The sequence below is a fragment of the Sus scrofa genome, chromosome 2, assembly GCF_000003025.6.
Source record: "Sus scrofa isolate TJ Tabasco breed Duroc chromosome 2, Sscrofa11.1, whole genome shotgun sequence".
Classification (NCBI taxonomy): domain Eukaryota; kingdom Metazoa; phylum Chordata; class Mammalia; order Artiodactyla; family Suidae; genus Sus; species Sus scrofa.
The window spans coordinates 36,756,802-36,777,803 of NC_010444.4; the positions used below are offsets into that span (position 1 = coordinate 36,756,802).

The 21,002-nt window shown below is 36.2% G+C and overlaps 1 protein-coding gene across 9 annotated transcripts in view; it reads right to left on the reverse strand.

Annotated features, from left to right (window-relative positions):
* The window catches only part of GAS2 (growth arrest specific 2), a 172,679-nt gene that overhangs the window by 44,044 nt on the left and 107,633 nt on the right, over positions 1–21,002 (reverse strand). For all 9 annotated transcript variants that reach the window (XM_021083246.1, XM_021083240.1, XM_021083242.1 and 6 more), the window contains 2 exons: positions 18,568–18,709; positions 11,326–11,433 (listed from right to left, as the gene is read on the reverse strand). In XM_021083246.1, coding sequence (XP_020938905.1) covers positions 11,326–11,433; positions 18,568–18,709 — 250 coding nt within the window. The remainder of the gene's footprint in view (positions 1–11,325; positions 11,434–18,567; positions 18,710–21,002) is intronic.

Sequence of the window (21,002 nt, forward strand, 5' to 3'; positions counted from 1 at the left end):
ATTTTAATCTCTAAAAATCACTCACATTTATATCACCATAGAACATGTAAAAGAAATTTTCCTGTTGGGAAGACTACAAAAGGAAGAAAGAAAAATCTTATGAACTTTATAATTTCACATCATGATGTAATTCAAGGCAAATGATCCTTAAATCAAAAAACATAAGGAACAACTAATTGTTTTCATTTATGCTGAAAATTTTTTTAAAAATTCAAAGTGAAATTTTATTGTGTAACATTTAAAATATATGGAATTTAATGTGTAAAAAATTTATAATATGATTTTTTTTTTTTGGCTGTACCTGCTGCATATAGGAATCCCCAGGGGCCAGGGATCAAACCCATACCACAGCAGCAACCCAAGCTGCTGCAATAACAATGCCAGGTCCTTAACCTGCTTTATCACAAGAGAACTCAAAAAAGTTTATAATATGATTTAACCCTGGATCAACCACTTACTAGGTGGATTACCTTGGGAAGGTTGTTAAAACTCTATTACCTGCAGTTTTCTCATCAATAAGATGTATAAGTTAATAATTACACTATTTTTTCTCAAAGAGTAGTAATGAAAAATGAGATAATTGCTTTACAAACCATATAAAAAGTAAGATATACTCTGCCATCCATCAAGTAACAGGGTAAAAGAGTTATAGAAAAAATGTTATTTAAAAATAACCTAAGGAGTTCCCATTGTGGCTCAGCGGAAATGAATCTGACTAGCATCCATGAGGAGGCAGGTTCAATCCCTGGCCTTGCTCCGTGAGTTAAAGATCTGGTGTTGCCATGAGCTGTGGTGTAGGTTGCAGACTTGGCTCGGATCCTGCATTGCTACTGCTGTGGCATAGGCTGGCAGGTTCAGCTCCGATTCAATCCCTAGGCCGGGAACTTCCATATGCCACAGGTGTGGCCCTAAAAAGAAAAAAAAAAAAAAGTACAAAAGTCAATTTCACCTCCCTACCCCTCATGACATATTCAGAAAACCCTTTCATATATAATCAAATTAAAGGGATTTAATTTCAACTACATAAAAGCAAAATGAAAATGGAAATATGTAACTGGAGTAAATTGAGAATATTCCTTAGTTTGTTCATTCGCCAAATAAATTGTTGTTTCTGGAAGACAAGTCTGGTCACTAGATAGAAAAAAAAATCAATAAAGATGTTGAACAAAGTGACAATTATTTTGGTTAGTTTTTCTGAATTGTTTTTGGGAACTGTTAATTGTTTTACACTGTATGTTTCCTGAGTACTCTCTTCTGACCTTCTAACAGGGATTGGCTATTCAATTCCATGTTTTATCAAGGCACACCAGCAAAGGAATAACCAAATGGAAGCTGCACCTTAATACAAGTCAGTTTAGTGGATGTTGAAAGGTTAAACGGCAATACTCACCACATGACATGCCAAAAGACTAGCTAGTATGAAATGGAATGAAGAGCATATAGTTAAAGCCAGGGGCCCCTCAATCGGGCATGCTGAATTCAAAGAAAGGTTGTGACTCCTACAGATATGGATGCGTGACCTTTGCCAAGTAATCTATTTCCTAATACTTGGTTTCCTCATTGTTAATATGGAGATAATAATAGCGCCTATCTCAAAGAGTTGTGAGAGCTAACTAAAGGAATCCAAGGAAAGTACTTAGAAGAGCACCTGACACACAGAAAACAGTCAGTCAATGTTAAATTGTATATGAAAAGAAATGTAGACAAAATAAAAGATGTATTTTTCTTACAAATTCTTGTCAAGGAGTTTAAACTTCTGGCACAGAAAAATCAACATCAGATCGCTTTCAAAATCAAAATGGCATATCGTTGGACCAATTCAACTCTTTAAATTGTGTCTTTTCATTATATACACATGCCTGTGTATATATATGCACATCAGGAAGGGTAGAGCCATGCAGAAATTAGGAATACGGACCCTAGGACCTGTGAATTTCCTCAATAAAGCCATTTAATTTTCCAGTGCTTCGGTAAGTTTAAATAATTTCGATTTGTGGCTAATGAAAACAGTTGTCCATCTATTCTAGATGCAGTGGAATGGCAAAAGAAATACTGATTCAAGGTGAAATGGAATTACATATGTATTGTACAACTTAAAGTCATGGCAAACCTTGCTAATTCAACTGGAGATGAATAAACATGCTTATCAGTTCAGATAAAAGGCAGACACTTAAAAAAAAATCTACTTTGCTTTTCCTGAATACATGCTCAGTTTTGAGGCAGTTGGGCAAAGAAAGGGACTCAGTCTAGAAACATCCATGTGCTAATAAAAGCCGTGTTTTGCTCACCGTGGATTAGAGAGAGCATTAGAAATGTTTTGAGATTTTATATATATCAAGGACAAATATAGCCATATTTTTTTCTTGAAATGAATATAAGCCATTAGATTCTCTTGAAATCATAATCACTGCTTCCATAAATTGCTAAATAACATAAAATATTTATATCCATGTTATTTAAAAAATGAATTTTCAACATTCAACTGTTGAGTAATGACTCTTTGTGTAATGTTTCTACTAAGATAAATGGAAGTTTTACTCCTTGCTATTTGTTTAAAACTCCTTTGCATTTTTTACACAACAGCTCATTTTTCATTACCAGGAAAGGTACGCAATTTGAACCATGCTACTTTTTATTCACAATAAATCAATGTGTGTCATAAGAGCAGAAAATAAAGTAATACTACTCACTATCATCAGACCCTCCCTTAGAGCAAGTCCCAGAAGACACTGTCAGGTTGGGTTGCTATAGCAACAGAGCTCTGGTACCTCTCTGTCTTGGTTTGTTACAATGAGTTGATTTTTACCACACAGGTATAACCCTGAAGAATTTTTATGGTAAAGAAGAAATTACAAAGAATCAATAACAATGTGTGTGACCTTTCCATTGATCTGCAATGATTTAATTCAAAAACAGTATAAAGAAGGTGACTCTATAACATTTCAAATCCCTTTGCTGACTTCCAATTAAATTATTCATTGCTTTTTCTTTAGGCTTCTTAAGTAGTCACATTTCTTAACATGCGAAGGAAAAAAAAAATACTCTGAAGCTTTAGAGTACAGCGCAGAACCTGATATGGTTTTACCTATGAAAGTCTGCTATAAAAATGACTTGAAATGATATTAATTGTCTTGAAAATATTAACAATCAAGAAGACTGTACCGGCAGTATAGAAGAATTATCTTCTGACTTCTACTAAAAAAATATCAGGACAGAAAACAATATATTATGATGTACACAGTTCTAATTAGTTTTGCCTATTAAGGTAGACAATATAATCCATTCTGAATAGTGTCTGGCATACAAGTCAATAACTAATAAATATTGTTATAATTTTTTTGTCTTTAAAAACCTTTTTAAAAATTTTTTACTTTATAATGAATTTTATTTTTTTCTATTATTGCTGGTCTACAGTGTTCTGTCAACTGGTAACTATATCTAGTCACTTATATTGTTATAATTTTTAATAATACTATCACAATACAGTCAGGCAAACAAATTATGCTAGCTATTTTCCTGATATTACAGTAGCACTATTAATCATGTAGTTGTAATGCTCTTTGTATTCTGAATATGTGTAAAGTAAAAATAGTAGAAGGAGTACACCACTACATAGTTGAGCCTTAAGTATATTGTAAAATTAAGCCCTCATTTTTAAAGGACTAACCTTGTGAATAAAAATTTGCATCTAATGGACATTCCATGGGGAGGCATCTTGGGATGGAGTGTGCTGTGGGTTTGGGAGTCAGGACTTTAATTTTGTTATCATGCAATTTATTTGAGACCTTAATGTCTCTGAGTCTCAGTCTCTTCACTTATAACAAAAGGATTTCCCAGTTGAGTGACAGAGAGGAATCAGTGACACCATCTATGTAAAGCACCTGTTAAAATGCCCGGCACAAATGATACTATATTTTAGCCGTCTTTCAAGCTTTCCAGTCATTTCCTTGAATCATAATTTCTAAAATATGTTTTCATGATCTCATAGCCCAGAATAATGCTCTGGGAGAAAAGGTGAGAGAAGGACCATTTCTATGGTCAGGTACATTTGGAAAATGCTATATAATATATCTCACTCTAGCGACTAATAGATCACATTAGCATAGTCAACCCTCCAAGAAATTCTAGATAATCCCAGATAAACAAATCAGTATTGCTCAGTGATAAAGAGTGTAAATTCAGGAGTTAGGCCTTTGAACCCCACTTTCACCATTTATTGGCTTATAACCTGGGAAGTTACTCAACTTCCATGTTTTCCAGCTGTAGCTGGAATGAGAGGTTAAAATGAGTTGAGCTGTAACATGTTTATCACACTGGAATGAGAGGTTAAAATCAGATATACCATGTGCTCAGATAGAGGCTGATGGAGTCTATTACCAATAATAAGAGTTATTAAAGAAGCCTGTTTAAACTCATTACCATGATCCCTCTTCTTTATGAATAATATTTTTGAACATCTGGAACTATTATTCCTCAGAACCCACTTTGGTCAATGCTAAAATTAGATTAGCAGTCAATTGTAATTAAGTAAAAAAAAAAAAATTTCACCATATTAGCTCCCAAAGCAAGTAGCACAATAAGTTAGCCACTTCCCAATATGTGACCCATTGGCTTGCTCTCACATTCTACTATCAGAACACTAGCGCAACTGGGTTCAGTGTAAAGACTTTACCCCCATGGATATTATACTCATTATAGCAATTTATATCCAGTTCATGCATTAGCACATAAACATCAGTTTCTCATATTAGACTGTAAGGCTAAAAACAGCCTTAAAGGAAGGAATATCAAGTGATTAAAGTCGTAATGACTAGGAGAGAGAAAACTGAGCATATGGCTATCATGGGTGGGATCTGCAAAGAGAGGAAATATTATTAAGATGTTTACATGTCTCCTAGTGCTAACCTAAAACAGTCTGAGTGAGTTTTCAAAAAGGAAAAATAAAAGAGTTAAAGGAAGATAAGGAAAGGTAAGAGCTTCATCCAAAGAAAAATATGCTACAAGTTCACAATAAAATGCAAAGCCCTCCCTGGTCTAAATAACACCATGGCTCCAACTGACTTCCCTACTCTTCTTAAGATCAGAAGTTTAGGAAAAGGACCAGAGAAATGAGCCATCGGCTAATTACTGTGACACTTTTTAGAAGTCCTTTCATTTATTATCACATTTGCAACTGTATCATGATTGCTTATGTCCCTTTCTAAGAGTTCATATTTTTTAATGTCATCATTAGAAATAAATGCAGAAAGAAAGAAAAATCATTCACTCATCATTTAATGCCTTCTGAAAATTAAAAACTATTTTCAATTATTCCTTTTCCCTTCAAGTCTTAACCATAATTACATATCATTTCTATGCAGGAATTTTTATATGTAAATAAAATTTCAAAGCCTGCTTTTTTCCCACTTAACACCATATTTTCAGTTTTTCCACACAACAGAGAAGTCTTCAAAATGATCGTTTCTCGTACCTGAATGATTATATTCTTCCATGATCAGACATGCAAGGACAGTTCTAATTGTGTTATACAATAAATCTCTTCCTTGATATAGTTCTTTCTTTTAGATTAGTGGTTTCAAACTTCAGTATACATCAGAATCACCTGGAAGTCTTGTTAAAGCACAGGTGTCTGGGCCTCACCCTCAGAGCTTCTGATTCAATAGGTATGGGGTAAAGCCCAAGAACTTGCATTTTTAACAAGTTCCCAGGTAGTATTGATGTTCCTTAGCTGAGGACCACTTTTTAAAATTACTGTTAGAGGGAGTTCCTGTTGTGGCTGAGAAAGTTACAAACCTGACTATCATCCATGAGGATATAGGTTCAATCCCTGGCCTTGCTCTGTGGGTTAAGTATCCGGTGTCACCCTAAGCTGTGGTGTAAGCCGCAGATGTGGCTTGGATCCCATGCTGCTCTGGCTGTGGCGCAGGCCAGCAGCTGCAGCTCCAATCTGACCCCTAGCCTGGAAACTTCCATATACCACCAGTGCGGCCCTAAAAAACAAACAAATTACTGTTAGACCATTTACATACAATATTATCATTGTGGAATTGAAGCTGACAAATCAAATAGAACAGGTATTTTTGTGGCATCTAAAACATATTTCTGAAAACCCTCCTACAAGATTATACAGCTTTATATTGCCAACTGACTTCTTGATACTTATAAGCCTGGTTAGATACCAACTAACTGAATGAACAAAAGAATAAAGGAAAATTCTCACTTCTCTCCTCCTCAAAATCATGAGGCCTGAGATCCATCTGTTTATATTTCAAATATGCAGAGCATGGCTAAATGGCAATATCTAAATCTCTGTGACCACAGACTTAAGAAAGGAGGATTTATCATCACTCTAAAGTAAAAAATAATTGCTGTATTTAAACCTTGGAAGAGAGTATATCTGTATTTGTACCACATAGAGAGAAATGAGCTGTACAGCTTTCATTGTCCATCAGATAGTTCAAAAACCATGTTGCTCATTGGAATGTGTAGGACAAAAATTTGGCTGAGAAATTGTTTTTGATAAACTAGAAACAAGAGAGTTCTCACTTTGGCAGGGAATTATTATCACATTTGCCTAAAAGCCACAGCCAAAAACCTTGGAGGTTTCCCTTGATAGCAAAGGATTTTTTATATTCGGGAGAGATTACTGCCTCACCTTTAAATGGAGACCTATGCATGTAATACAAACATGTTTCCATAAGTATACAGATGTATCTACTTAAGTAAACATTAGGTAGCCATGCATGCAAAGTATCTACTCATACACTTGATTCTAGAAATCCACAGATAAAACATGCTTAGCAAAGATACCCTCTGTAGAAATGTCCTCAGGCTCTTTCTCTGTAATCCGCACATATGCCTAATTTTTCATTCTTATTTATTATTGCACTGATTTGAATGCATAAGAAGATGTGTTCATATACATAATAATCACAAAATTATACCCAAGGAAAGTCATTGGGTGTTGTCAACAAACCTGGGAATTTGGTTAGCCATAAAATTGTTAGCGCTGGCTTATGCTGAAAAGAGTAAGTCAGGGGTAAATGTGTTAGATACAGACTTATGAAGAGAACCACCTATTTATGACTTTCTAAGGGCTACTGTTTTCTATGTCAGTGTTTTGGTGATGGTACTCTCTTTAAGTAAGTCAACAGGTTTACCCTAAATTGTCTGCATAGACAGATTCATCACAGCCATGTGAAGACATGTCCACTCTCAGAATGGATGGAAAATTAAGAGATAAGTGTGTATTTCATTTTATGTATACTGTATAAAATAATATGCATAAATGTATCTACTTATTATGTATTACATAGTAAATATGACAATATTTGGCAACCCCCCAAAAGAGAACAAAATTTAAAATATACCAATGTTAAAAATGCAAGCTTAAGAAACCCAGAACAGCAACACAGATGGGTGATTGTTTCCCCAATGTGTCTTGAGAATTTGACCAAAGGCACTTTCTACTTAATTCAGGTGTCCAAAGAAACCTAAACATTTTAGCAGTGACAATCATCTCACCATAATTTGAAAATCAATACCTCTGAGGGGTTTTTTTTCCTGAGTAATAACTGCCAGTTCCTTCAATGAGTTCATGCAGAATGGCAATCAATTAAATACAGTTCCTGCCACAAATCAAAAAGTACTAGCCAAAGTGTACACACATCAATGAGACGCTTCTAATTCATCCCTTTGGTGTAGAGAAATAAATAGGAAGAAAACATGCACTGAAAGGTGTATATGGCCTGCCTATGAAATTCCAATTCCTGAACTCTAGGGAATGAGAGGTAAAAAGTTTTTAGGGATAACTAGATACCAGAAAAGCTTTGGTAGAAACCCTTTACTCCATCGAGGTGGAAATGGACCCTTAGAACCCAAAAGATAACAATTTCAATGAATACATATCAATGGATATTTTCCTTTTTTGGAAAATAGGTTTTTGTTTTTTTGCAATTTAGGCAGTAATAGTTTATTTTTGAAAAATTAAGATTTGAAAAAAATGGGTCAAATTTAAAGTGAAATCTGTTGTTAAAAACAGTACAAATTAAATGTGGAGAGTGCAAAATGAGAAAAATCAATGACTAAAGTTCATTAAAACGCTGTTTTGAAACATCTATCATGGCAACATGATGCTGGGCCAATCAGTGAGTAACTACATTATATTTAGTTCTTACTGCAGGTTTACCTGCAAAGTTAGAAGGAAGAAACTATAAAATATGTTCTACTGTGGTAACTAATATTAAATGCAAATGCTATCACTAAGGAATTTGGTGTCATTTTTTTCAATAAAGTAAGTCTTAATTCTTCTATAAACAATACATACATAGATTTCAACAAAAGGAAAACATTTTCTGAAAAGGAAATGGAACATCAAATATCTTAAATGTTAAATATATTTATGTTATTCACAAATATAGACATCAAATTCTTTGATAATTGACTGAATATGTAAGATCAGCAACAAATAAATATATATAATATATATTTCTGCCTAAAGATATTTGGTTACATTATGGGGAAAAGCACCCAATTTATTAATCATGTATTTTGTCAGTACTTCTAAAATAAAAATGAATAATCAATTAAATAAATAAAACCTTGTGTTTTGACTCTAGGCTCTAGGGCTTAATATTCTCAAGGAGCCTGAGATTCAATTAGAAAAGGCCAATCTGGTAAAATGTAAACACATCTGTGGAGGTACTACTAAATCACTAGTGTTTTCTTTCTGTCTTTTTGCCTTTTCTAGGGCCACTCCCATAGGACATGGAGATTCCCAGGCTAGGGGTTGAATCGGAGCTATAGCCGCTGCCTACGTCAGAGCCACAGCAACGCCAGAGGGGCATCTGCGACGTACACCATGGCTCACAGCGACACCGGATCCTTAACCCACTGAGAAAGGCCAGGGATCAAACCTGCAACCTCATGGTTCCTAGTCGGATTTGTTAACCACTGAGCCATGACAGGAACTCCCTAAATCACTAGTTTTTGATGTATTAAAGTGAAAGAAGGAATCTTGGTTAAAATAAACATATATGTTATCCTTATAATAAAAAACCAAAGAACAATAAGTGATGACTGGGGCAACTGTATACTTTCTTAAGGCCATTCTCCTAGATTTGTGCTCAAACTCCTAAAAAATAACGTGTCCTTATATCCCTTTCATTGCCATTTCAAAGCAAAATAGCAATTATTACCTGGACATTTTTAAAAATCAATAAATACTGATCTACTGTTAGACTAAAATAAAAAATGACTGACATTATTTTTGAAGGCTGATTGTGATTAAACTTCTCTCTAAATTACATATTATAGAGCCTTTAAAAATTGTCATACAAATAACTTTCAGTCAAAGTTGCAATTTTTTTTTTTTTTTTTGGTTTTTCTTCTAGGGTCACACCAGTGGCATATGGAGGTTCCCAGGCTAGGGGTGTAATTGGAGCTGTAGCTGCTGGCCTACACCAGAGCCACAGCAAAGCAGGATCCAAACCATGTCTGTGACCTACACCATAGCTCATGGCAATGCCAGATCCTTAACCCACTGAGCAAGGCCAGGGATCAAACCTGCAACCTCATGGTTCCTAGTTGGATTCATTAACCACTGAGCCACGACCGGAACTCCAAAAGTTGGAAATTATTAACCCCTTGTCAGTCACTTCATTTGCAAATATTTTCTCACGTTCTGTGGGTTGTCTTTTCATTTTGTTTATTTGGTTCAACTGCTCCAAAACAGCATGGAAGTTCCTCAAAAAATTAAAAATAGAACTACGATATAATCCAGCAATTCCACTCCTACACATCTATCCCTAGAAAACCATAATATGAAAAGATACATGTACCCCAATGTTTATTGCAGCACTATTCACGACAGCCAAAACATGGAAGAAACCTAAGTGTCCATCAACAGAGGAAAGGATAAAGAAGATGTGGTACATATTTGCAATGGGATATTACTCAGCCATGAAAAAAGAACGAAACAATGCTATGTGTAGTAACATAGATGGACATAGAAATTATCATACTAAGTGAAGTTAGTGAAAGCGAAACATCATATGATGATATTTATATGTCGAATCTAAAAAAGAGTACAAATCAATTTATTTGCAGAATAGTAACATACTTTCATAGACTTCAAAAAACTTATGGTTACCAAAGGGGACGGGGGGGGTGGTGAGCTGGGGATTTGGGACTGGTATATGCATACTGTGGGATATTGAATGACTGGACAATGGGGACTTGCTATATAGCACAGAGAACTCTACCCAACATTCTGTGCTGAACTACATGGGAAAAGAGTATGAAAGAGAATGGATGTGTGTTCATGTATAACTGAATCACTTTGTTGTACATCAGAAATTATCAGAGTATTGTAAATCAACTATACTTCAATAAAACTTTAAAAAATGAAAAAACAAAACAAAAAATGGAAATTAAAAAAACCTTTACATTGGACAAAATTCCTACTGGATCATCACTAATTTGAGTATGTTAAGAATGTTCATTGATTTCACTACATATACACATTCAAATTATTCAGATCTACAAAATAAAATATAAAGGAAAATACTTTAACTTAGTCAAATGAGAAAAGAATACAGATCCTCTGAATTATAACCTCTGCTCTTTAGAAAATGACTAAAAGACAAAAAAATACTTATTAACTGGAGTATATTAATACTTATTATCAAGGAGTATATATCAATGCTTTTTTTCCCCCCACTTTCTTATTTTTGAAAAGAAGAATTCTTAGTCTTAGGAAAAGCCACAAACTTTACCATGAGAGATTAAATTATCTTGATTATTAACAAAACAGATCACAGCCTGAAATGCTACTTTATTGAGCCACTAATTACAGTCTAAAATTGTCCATGACATCTAGTCAGATTTTTAATTAGGATGATTGTAAAATGAATAGAGACGACCAAATCACTCATGGGCACAGGCTCACATTTCTTTTTTTTTAATGCAGAAAACCAGTTTAAAAAAAAAAAAAAAGGCAGTCATCATTCCACCATGCTGCTGCAACGAATGAGTTTTGATTCTTCTTCTGGTTCAAAACCCAAACTTTCTCATTCCATTTGATTTCTATGATCTGTTTTGTGTGCTTGTTTGTGTATATGTAAAAAGATAAATTTTATTTAGCCCTCAGTAGTAATTATGTACAATAAAAAAAAAATGTTCATACCTCATGTCTTCAAATCCAACTGTAACCACCATAAGGGAAGTTCCTGCTTAGTTACTGGTCACATTTTCCCTGTAACCCCCAACTCAAGTCCTGCACATACTCTGTAAGGACAAGCGATCAAGTGAAAGCTAAAATTTTACCCTGATGAAGAGGATCTTTTCTCCCACTCGGTATCTTCCTTGAGAGAGCCTCTCCACACAGAACTTGCTTGGGCATTTGCAAGGAGGATCTTCAGAAATCTGTTTCACCTGAAACAGAAGAGCAAGTTCATTCTCCTTAATCTGGTTCCATTTAGATTAATTTGTTATATGGACACAAAGACCTCTGAACGACTAATGCTTTTAAATTTGTTCTATATCAGACTACAGACATGAGGTGAGCAGAGAAATAGCATATTAAATCTTAACTATGGAAAGGTCAGGCCCTGAAGCCACTTTGTGAAAGCCAGTAACGGCACTAGGGCCTAAGCGGGGTGATGACAATGATAATGATGCTGAGGGTAATCATGAGCAAATCAGCTGGTGGTGCAGGAGTGATAAGCTGGGTCCTCCTGTTTGGAGGAGTAAAAGACGTCATGTACTTTGGGTTGCCAAGACCAATATATTGAAAACTAGAATAGAATGTGGTCTAACATAGTATATACATCTCATCATAATTTTTAATTAACTTTACCCAATTTCAAAATAAATGAGAATTTTAAAATTGTTATTTTAAAATGAGACCATTGTTTCACCTTATTTTGAACCTAGAGATTTTACTCTTTTTCTTTGTTTTTTTTTTTTGGCTGCACCTGTGGCATACGGAAGTTCCCAGATTAGAGGTCGAATTGGAGCTGCAGATTTTGGCCTACACCACAGCCACAGCAACTCAGTTTCCCAGCCGCATCTGCAACCTACACCACAGGTCATGGCAATGCCAGATCCTTAACCCAGTGAGCGAGGCCAGGGATCGAACCCACGTCCTCAGGGATACGAGTCAGGTTTGTTACCACTAAGCCACAACAGAAACTCCTCTGAGACTTTAAAGAGTCATCTCTATCGAGACCAAACCAGCAACTCACTTCTCAGTAACTCCCATCTGTCAATACCTGAATATTAGATTTTCCCTATTTTACCCCCTACACTTGAAAAAAACACATACACTAAATGATAAGCACATAATGCTTATAAACAGTTGTGACTATTAAAGATAATGTACAGTTCTTGATCTTAGGTGTAAGATTTATTTATGCTATCCTTGATTGGGAATCTGCCATGCTGTGTCTCTTAACTATCCTCTCGACTAACACGCCAAAACAACCCAAAAGAATAATATCTTGTGTTTTAAGTCCAAGTTTCCAAGGAAGGCAGATCTAAATAATGTGCAGCCTACATTTGAGAAGCTAGATAAAATGAGTTTAGATTCTGAAGGAACTGGCTTGGACACCCTTCAATCAAATTCTTTCTCCCACAAAGATATGATTCCTAGAGATTCGTCATCAAAGAAATTCAATCATTTCTTCAAATAGCTTGATGTCAGACTTCCATCAACCTTCCACTAAGCGAAGACAATGGGAAGAGTAACACAGGAACACACTTGTATGTTGGAGTAAAGAGCTTCAACAGCTTGGTTTCCATAGAATAAAGGAGGGTCCAGAGAGTATGGAAGCATATGACATTGGAGGGGAAAGCTAGAAACAGTGAGGGGATTCTGAAGCAAAACTTAAGAACTACACAACATGCCTCGGAATAGACCTAGACAGCAGAAACACTATTGCTGGAAAAAAAACAGAACTAATGTCAGGATACATATTTTCATCAGTCCTTTCTAGAATTCCTAATTCTGCCAACATATAAACCTGCAATTCTTGCTACTTATTTGTGTCATAGCACACTATATCTCAGTTCTTGGTTAACCTCAATGTCACTTTGCTAGATTATGAGTTACTTAAGGGTTGAGATAGTACTCCATTAGAGACTTGTTTTGTGTTTTGTTGTTCACGCCTCCGGCATGCAGAAGTTTCTGGGTCAGGGATTGAACCTGTGCCACAGCAATGACAACAGCCAGATTCTTATCCACTAGGCCACCAGGGAAATCCTATATAGTTTTAAAATCCTTGAAGGACTTTGGCCACCCTGAAGAAAACCCGACAGTATCATAAAAGCACATGGCCCAAACTTTAGAAGAGTCATGCTTGGCATGGCTTTTACTGCAACGTAGTAATTAAGCAGACAGTAAATTGGTGTTCAAATGGTTCCTCTGCTAAGAAACGACAATCACAAGTGTATATAGAAAATACTTCTATCTTGAAGTGTTCTTTGACAAAACACAACACTGTTGGTATCAAATGAAATAAAAAATAAGACACGCTTTCTCAAGTGGTCTGCCCTTCTTGAATGCCTTCCCAAGCTTTGAACATACACTTATTTTTAAAAATCAAGGGCTTTTGTGTAGCTGTGTGAGGTGGAGGCAGAAGTGGAAGAGACAAGGTCAGACTGTGGGTAGTGGAAATAGATTGTTAAGTAAACAGTGGCTGATGACATCTGTGCTTCTTACATTACCTTGGGATAAGCTGGTCTGGCAGGTGTTCTCTTTTTGGCCAGGAACTCAGCCAGTTTTCTGCTGAAATGGGATTTCAAGAGGAGCCTGATTACTCAGAATTATACTCTCATCCCCAAACTGAGGAAGTTGATGGAGAAGAGGAAGAAAGTAAGAATGGATTCTTAGAACTGTATTCAACTCACTGTGTGGGAATAGGCTCAACATGAGAGAATTAAAACTGAACCCATCATTTTATCAGAGCTGAATTACTCTATCAGGACATCTGAGGAATAAATTAATCTGAATGGACTCCACTGTGTTTCTCTTCTGATGTCTTGCATCATTAAAAAAGGTGGGGTGTATTATCCATATACAGTTTTCAGTTTTCCACAATTCTTCAGTTTTCCACAATTCTCCAAAGCAGCAAATAGGGAAATGTGAGGACCTGCTGAAATTTTCAAGACTGGCAGTTATTGTTGAAACCTTTCACTGCAATATGACATCTTAACACAGATGTTTTTCTTCTTTCTTTATTCTTTTCTCTTTTTGTTCCTTTTTTCTTCTTTACTCCCCTTCCTCAGCCTTTTTTCCCCTCTTTTTTTGATGTAAATAATAACTTTGCCAGAGAATAGACAATATTATTAACTAAACACAAGAAGTTTGCCAGCAATCTTTACTTTATATCCCTATTCTAAAGCAGACATTGGAGCACATGAATTGCAACTCCCCAATGGTTATATATGTCTCATATGCAGTGAAGCAGTTGCCATAGGAACTATTTCCTTTTTATATTTGATACATGATGCTCTGATTTAAACCATCAGTGAGGCTTGAATGGTTTCTGTTCCACTGTCCCTGAACTAAAACATTTCAGTGAAAACCTATCACGTAAACAGAATGCAAATATTTTAAGGCAATTTCCCCAACACAGAATAAAAGCAACTTTAAGAGACTTTTGTGGCCAAATGAGTATGGAAAATTCCAGGTTAAACAAGATCTCATTATGGAACTCACTAGTGCGTTTGATATGCCAGAGTGCATTGCCAAACTCTAGGTAGGACTATAGAAAGCTGTATTTCTCAAACTAACCTAACCATGGAATTCCTTTTCCCATGGGCCATCTGGTGGTATGAGTGTTTGATTATACATTCTTTGAAAAATTCTTGTTTAAAGACTGTGAACACAGTATTCTAGTGGGCAATTGTACAGACATATCCACTTAGCATACTTCCTATAGTCAATGAAAACCACTTTAACTAAACAGATGGTTATGATCCCAAATGCTGATAAACTTTAAAGGGAGTTTAAGATTCTTTGAAATCCCCTTTGTTGCTTCCAGTTAAGAGAACCAAACTCGGAGTCGAGGAAAGCAGCCAGAATGACAGTACTGCCATTTCGAAGAAAGTCACTATCTCGTCTACCTCTTCCAAACTTGAGTATTGGTAAAGTTTTTCCAAAATCCCTTTCAGAGTTGTTTCAGAATCTTCTCCCTCCTGTTCTTTTTCTCTCCTTCTCAAGGATGAGGGAAGAAAGGGAGCTATTCAAGCTACTTTCCCCAGGTTCATGTAAATGGCTTCAAGGGGAAACATTCTCCCTCTGCAAAGCTACAGCAGAGTTGAGAGAAGTATGTATTTCCAGAGCACATGGCCATTCCAGATAAATAGAAAAAGGGAGAATCTTTTTTAAACTTTGATTCACACATTGATATTTTATCCAATACGCATGGCACTAGAGACAGATTAATAAAGTATGGCCCTTGCCTTTGAGAATAAGGATAGTACCTGGAGACGAATAGGTATTTATGCCCAACAAGGTAAAAACCTCTTTAAGTGTATAAATATCCTTGAGGTACCAAGGACTAATTGGTCAATTTTACTGGCAATGAGAGATGCCAAGAAAAGCTTTGTTTAGGAGGCCATACAACCTGAATTGCAGAAGATGAAAAGATATTTAAAAGCAGACTTCAAAGATGAGTAGGCAAAATTACGATGAGGAAAGCAAATGAGTGAAAACATAGGGTATAAAATATCCTTGAGAGTTGGGGGACAGAGGACAGGTTTACAATATATACATCAGTCCAGAGGGCAAAAATGCCAGGGAAGACAGAAGGAACTGGAATTATGTGACATATACATGAGTTTTGGGCTTTATCCTGGATATTATAGAGAACACCTGACAATTTTAATCAATTCTGAGTTATACTTAGGTTGATTATTCTGGTAGCAATAACATTCATAGAGAATCTCAAGAACACAGTGGTCAATGGTATCTAAATGCCAGAAAATGGTCTCACAATTTGAGGACTAAAAAAATTCTTTTGATTCAGCAATTAATTCATTAGCAGGTTAAGGGTAATCTTGGCCAGACCTCTGACTATAATGTATTAAAGAAAGTGAATGGGGGTAACAGCTGAGAGGAAAAAGACCAAGATCAAGCATAGTAGCCCCAGAGAAACACATTTATAAATATAAGAACAGATTTATACATGTAAAACTGAGTTACTTTGCTGTATAGCAGAAATTAACACAACACTGTAAATCAACTTTACTTCAGTAATTTTTTTAAAAGAAAGACTAAAAGGGAGATCTTAAAGTCTAATAAAAAAGTATAATTGAGAGAGAAGAAAAATTGTTCTCATCAATATATAAATAATGTACCATTATCTACTGTTAACACAAGGTTATTCAATTTCCTCACAAAATAAAAATGAAATAGTATGATTCAAGGCATGTTAATGACCCTTAAAAATATTCTTGTGATTTTAAAACCCTTTTAAGGACATTATATTAAGATGCCTTGCCTATCCCTTAATTTCTGGGTGCCCTTAACAAAGGAAAACTAAACTAAACAGGTATTGGCTAAGATGTTTTGATGGGCTAACTTTAAGTGTGCTGCCCTTAGCAGAAATGAGAATTCTCAATCTGTCAGACAAATTATTATATTTCTGCTCTTCTAAATCTGCAATACAGGATTTCCTGCTGTGGCTCAGCACCCATAGCTAGTATCCGTGAGGACGCAGGCTAGATCCCTGGCCTTGCTCAATGGGTTAAAGATCCAGTGTTGCCATAAGCTGTGGTGTAGGTTGTAGACACTGCTCAGATCCAGCCTTGCTGTAGCTGTGGTGTAGCCCAGCAGCTACCGCTCTGATTTGACCCCCAGCCTGAAAACTCAAATGCCGCAGGTGCAGCCCTGAAAAGACAATAAATAAATAAATAATCCACAATACAGGTTATAATGCTGCATAGAGGAAAGCAAAGGATAAGGGAATCTTTCTGCATCCTACAGTGACAATCTGGCATTTCCTCAGCTCTTTTCAGCTCAAACCCTCCGAAAGGAAACACTCAGCTATGGGCCAGCTGTCCTCTTCAGTCCTGCCTATTCCTTGTAACTGCCACTATGGTTGGTGGTAGTTTCTAAGAACTCTCTCCATAGTTCAGTCCAATATCCCTGAGGTTACCATTTTTTATGAAACACATAAGAAGCTTTGACAGGTACACTCAAAACATCAGCCATGGAAAGTAAATGCACACACATAATCACACATACTATTTAAAACTAACAGCTGCATGGAGTTCCCGTCGTGGCGCAGTGGTTAACGAATCCAACTAGGAACCATGAGGTTGCGGGTTCCGTCCCTGCCCTTGCTCAGTGGGTTAACGATCCGGCGTTGCCGTGAGCTGTGGTGTAGGTTGCAGACGCGGCTCGGATCGCGCGTTGCTGTGGCTCTGGCGTAGGCCGGTGGCTACATCTCTGATTCGACCCCTAGCCTGGGAACCTCCATATGCCACAGAAGCGGCCCAAAGAAATAGCAAAAAAAATAATAATAATAAAAATAAATAAAACTAACAGCTGCTTAAGAGACAACAGAAGTAGTCAGAGAATTTTAATCCATCCTGTTTGCTATTATACCCAGAATCTGTTTTCTGTGATTATGAGAGTATGATGAAAATATTTCCTAGTCTTCTGAAAACGATGACTCAAGGAGTCTGCTAAGTAAAAGGATGGTAACCTCTGAGAGTTATACAAAACTGGGTTGGAATCTAAGCTCCTCTCTTGTTCTCAGCAGGCAAGGCAACTTCAAGTCTCAGGCTTCTCAATAAGAAAATAAATCTGCTTTATAGTCAACAAGAGCACTTGAAGAACATTGCCAGCCCCTGGCCCCTGGCCCATAGCAGGCAGTCAGTAAAGGGCAGTTATCATCTCCAAGTGATGTTTTCTTTTCCCTCTTTAACAATCCTCGGGATTCCAGGCCCCAGGCTTCTTATCTATGAAATAAAGAAACATGAGCCACAGTATCAAGGCTCCAGTGTTTTCAAAGACTGTTTTCAGGGGGTTGACTTATGATCCTAAAATTTTAGGGAGTTCCTGTTGTGGCTTGGTGGGTTAAGAACCCAGCTGGTATCCATGAGGTTGCAGGCTCAATCCTGGGCCTCGCTCAGTGGGTTAAGGATCTGGTGTCGCTGTGAGGTGTGCTGTAGGTCGCAGATGTTGGTCGGATCCTGTGTTGCTGTGACTGTGATGTGGGCCGGCAGCTGCAGCTCCGATTCAACTCCTAGCCTGGGAACTTCCACATGCTGCAGTTGCAGCCCTAAAAAGCAAAATAAAAATAAAAAAATTTAAATAAAAGAAAATAAAATTTTAGATACTATTCTGTAGAATTAAGTGACACACTTTTAAATATGTGGCTCCACTTTGAATCTCAAAATGAATTACAGGACTATAAAATTTCTCATAGGATTTTAAAATAAATTTCAATAACATTGAAATAGATGAAGGTTAGACAGAAAGGAGACTGTAGAGTACGAGCTCTGAAGTTCAAAAAAGACCAAGTGCTGGTTAAAAACCTGACCACTTTTACTTACTGCATCATCCAGTAAGTTTCCTGTACTCTTTTTTCCAGAAGATTTTGATGAAGGAGAAGGTGAAGGAGAAGGAGCAGAAAGTGTTTCTTCCTGTTCAATCTCTTTTTCCAATTTTATCAAACCAGGAGGCTCCACACCATACCTTTTAAAAGACACCAGATGCATAACTTATTTATAATGATACATTTGCCATACATTGCTTTTGATTATAAACACAATAGGACCGAACTGCTGACTTTCAAAACAACATTAACTTTTTTCTGGCATTGAATAGATTCTTAAAGTGGAATCCTTTTAAGCAGGAAAACACACGCACATATACATCCATGTGTGTGCATGTATGCTATATATATAGCTACATATATATACACTCATATATTTATATATATGAACATATATAAGAACAGATATGTGATAATATACTAAAAATAAATTAGGAGTTCCCATCGTGGTGCAGTGGTTAACAAATCCGACTAGGAACCATGAGGTTGCGGGTTCTGTCCCTGCCCTTGCTCAGTGGGTTGACGATCCGGCGTTGCTGTGAGCTGTGGTGCAGGTTGCAGACGCGGCTCGGATCACACATTGCTGTGGCTCTGGTGTAGGCTGGTGGCTATGGCTCCGATTAGACCCCTAGCCTGGGAATCTCCATATGCCGTGGGAGCAGCCCAAGAAATAGCAAAAAGACAAAAAATAAATAAATAAATTAATTAAAATATTTCATGTAATATATTAATGAGTCAATAACATAAATTACCATGTTAATTTAGTCTTCAGCTTTCAGATTTTCTAGCTTGAAAGATATTAGTGCTGTAATTGAACTATTTTGAATACAAACTTATCAAAGATGGAAATAAAATCAGAGTCAAAGTTGAAAACAGCAATCTTTCTAAATAAATGGCCTTAAATGTATTAACAGATAAGAAATTCACTATTAAATGTATACCGTTATGGAACCAGAACCATGTAGAGTGTACAATACAGTGTCATAGATTATGCTCTTAAGGACAACATAAAGAAAGAATGTATAGTGTTATTGAGAAAGAAAATGAATAGAGAAGAAACAGAAAAATGACTCAGAATAAAGATATGTTAAAAATAGGTGTTGTTAATTATAAATAGGTGTTGTAAATTATAGTAGTTCAAAGACAGTGATATAGCTGTTAACAGCATTCTTACCTCCCATAATCATATTTTTCTTAGGCTAAATTTAAAACTGGTTTGGTTTCCTAGATGAGTGTCAGTTGTCTAGATGGAGGAGGCCAAAGAAAATTCCAGAATTTGAGGGTTGGAAAGGCTCTTTGGGTTCATGTAATTATAGCCTTTCATTTTTATAGAATAAATGAAATAAATCCAGAGAAAGTATAGAACAAGCTAGGAGAAGGACAAAGATACAAATACAGGTTTTCTCAGACATTTTAATCAGGTGATTGCTTGTTAGAAGAGAAAAAAGTCACTTGGAAATTTAAAAACTAGGCTATGGATGATCTATATTTTTAAATAACCTATAAAGAGAGAACAAATATGTTAATAAATATGTTGGCAATATGTTTGTGTCTAGTACCTTAGGGTGAGTGAACAGTATATTAAAACATCATTACATGTAAAAACCTAGATTATATTCCTGTTCTAATGGCTTTTTATGTTAACTGACATCCTCCCATACATGTCAGGTACCATGAGAGCTAGAAAACTTACATTAGAATTCTGTACAGAGGAGTTTAAACTGGCACAACTCAAATAATATTTGGTATTTTGATAACTGCCTCTAGTGAACAGAGTAATTATTTTGTTTGTTTGTCTTTTTGCCTTTTTTAGGGCCACTCCCGTGGCATATGGAGGTTCCCAGGCTAGGGGTTGAATCGGAGCTGTAGCCACTGGCCTATGCCACAGCCATAGCTATGTGGGATCTGAGCCGCATCTGCAACCTACACCACAGCTCATGCCAATGTCAGATCCTTAACCCACTTAGCAAGGCCAGGGATCGAACCCTCAACCTCATGGTTCCTAGTCGGATTTGTTAACCACTGAGCCATGACGGGAACTCCCAAACAGAGTAATTTTTAGTTATATAAGTCATTAGCTAAAAGACCTAGGCACTATTTGTCATATCTATAATCTTCTATAGATATTATCCAGTGAAGGGACATTAATAGAACCATGTATTAGACTGAAGATACTACAACAGTAGCGACCACTGTCCCATTCACAGCAAGCATCCCCAGCAGCAAATACAGCTCTGGTCACACAGTAGCAATAGCTACTGTTTAAATGAAAAAACAAAAAAGAAAAAAAGAAAAAAACAAAAAAAACCTCTGTATTCTTATATAAGATTTCATGTTCCAAAGATGAATTAGACTTCATTGTTTGGGATCTTCAAATGCCTATCACTTTAATAAAACAAATCAATATTAAATGTAACAGATTCTTTTTCCCAA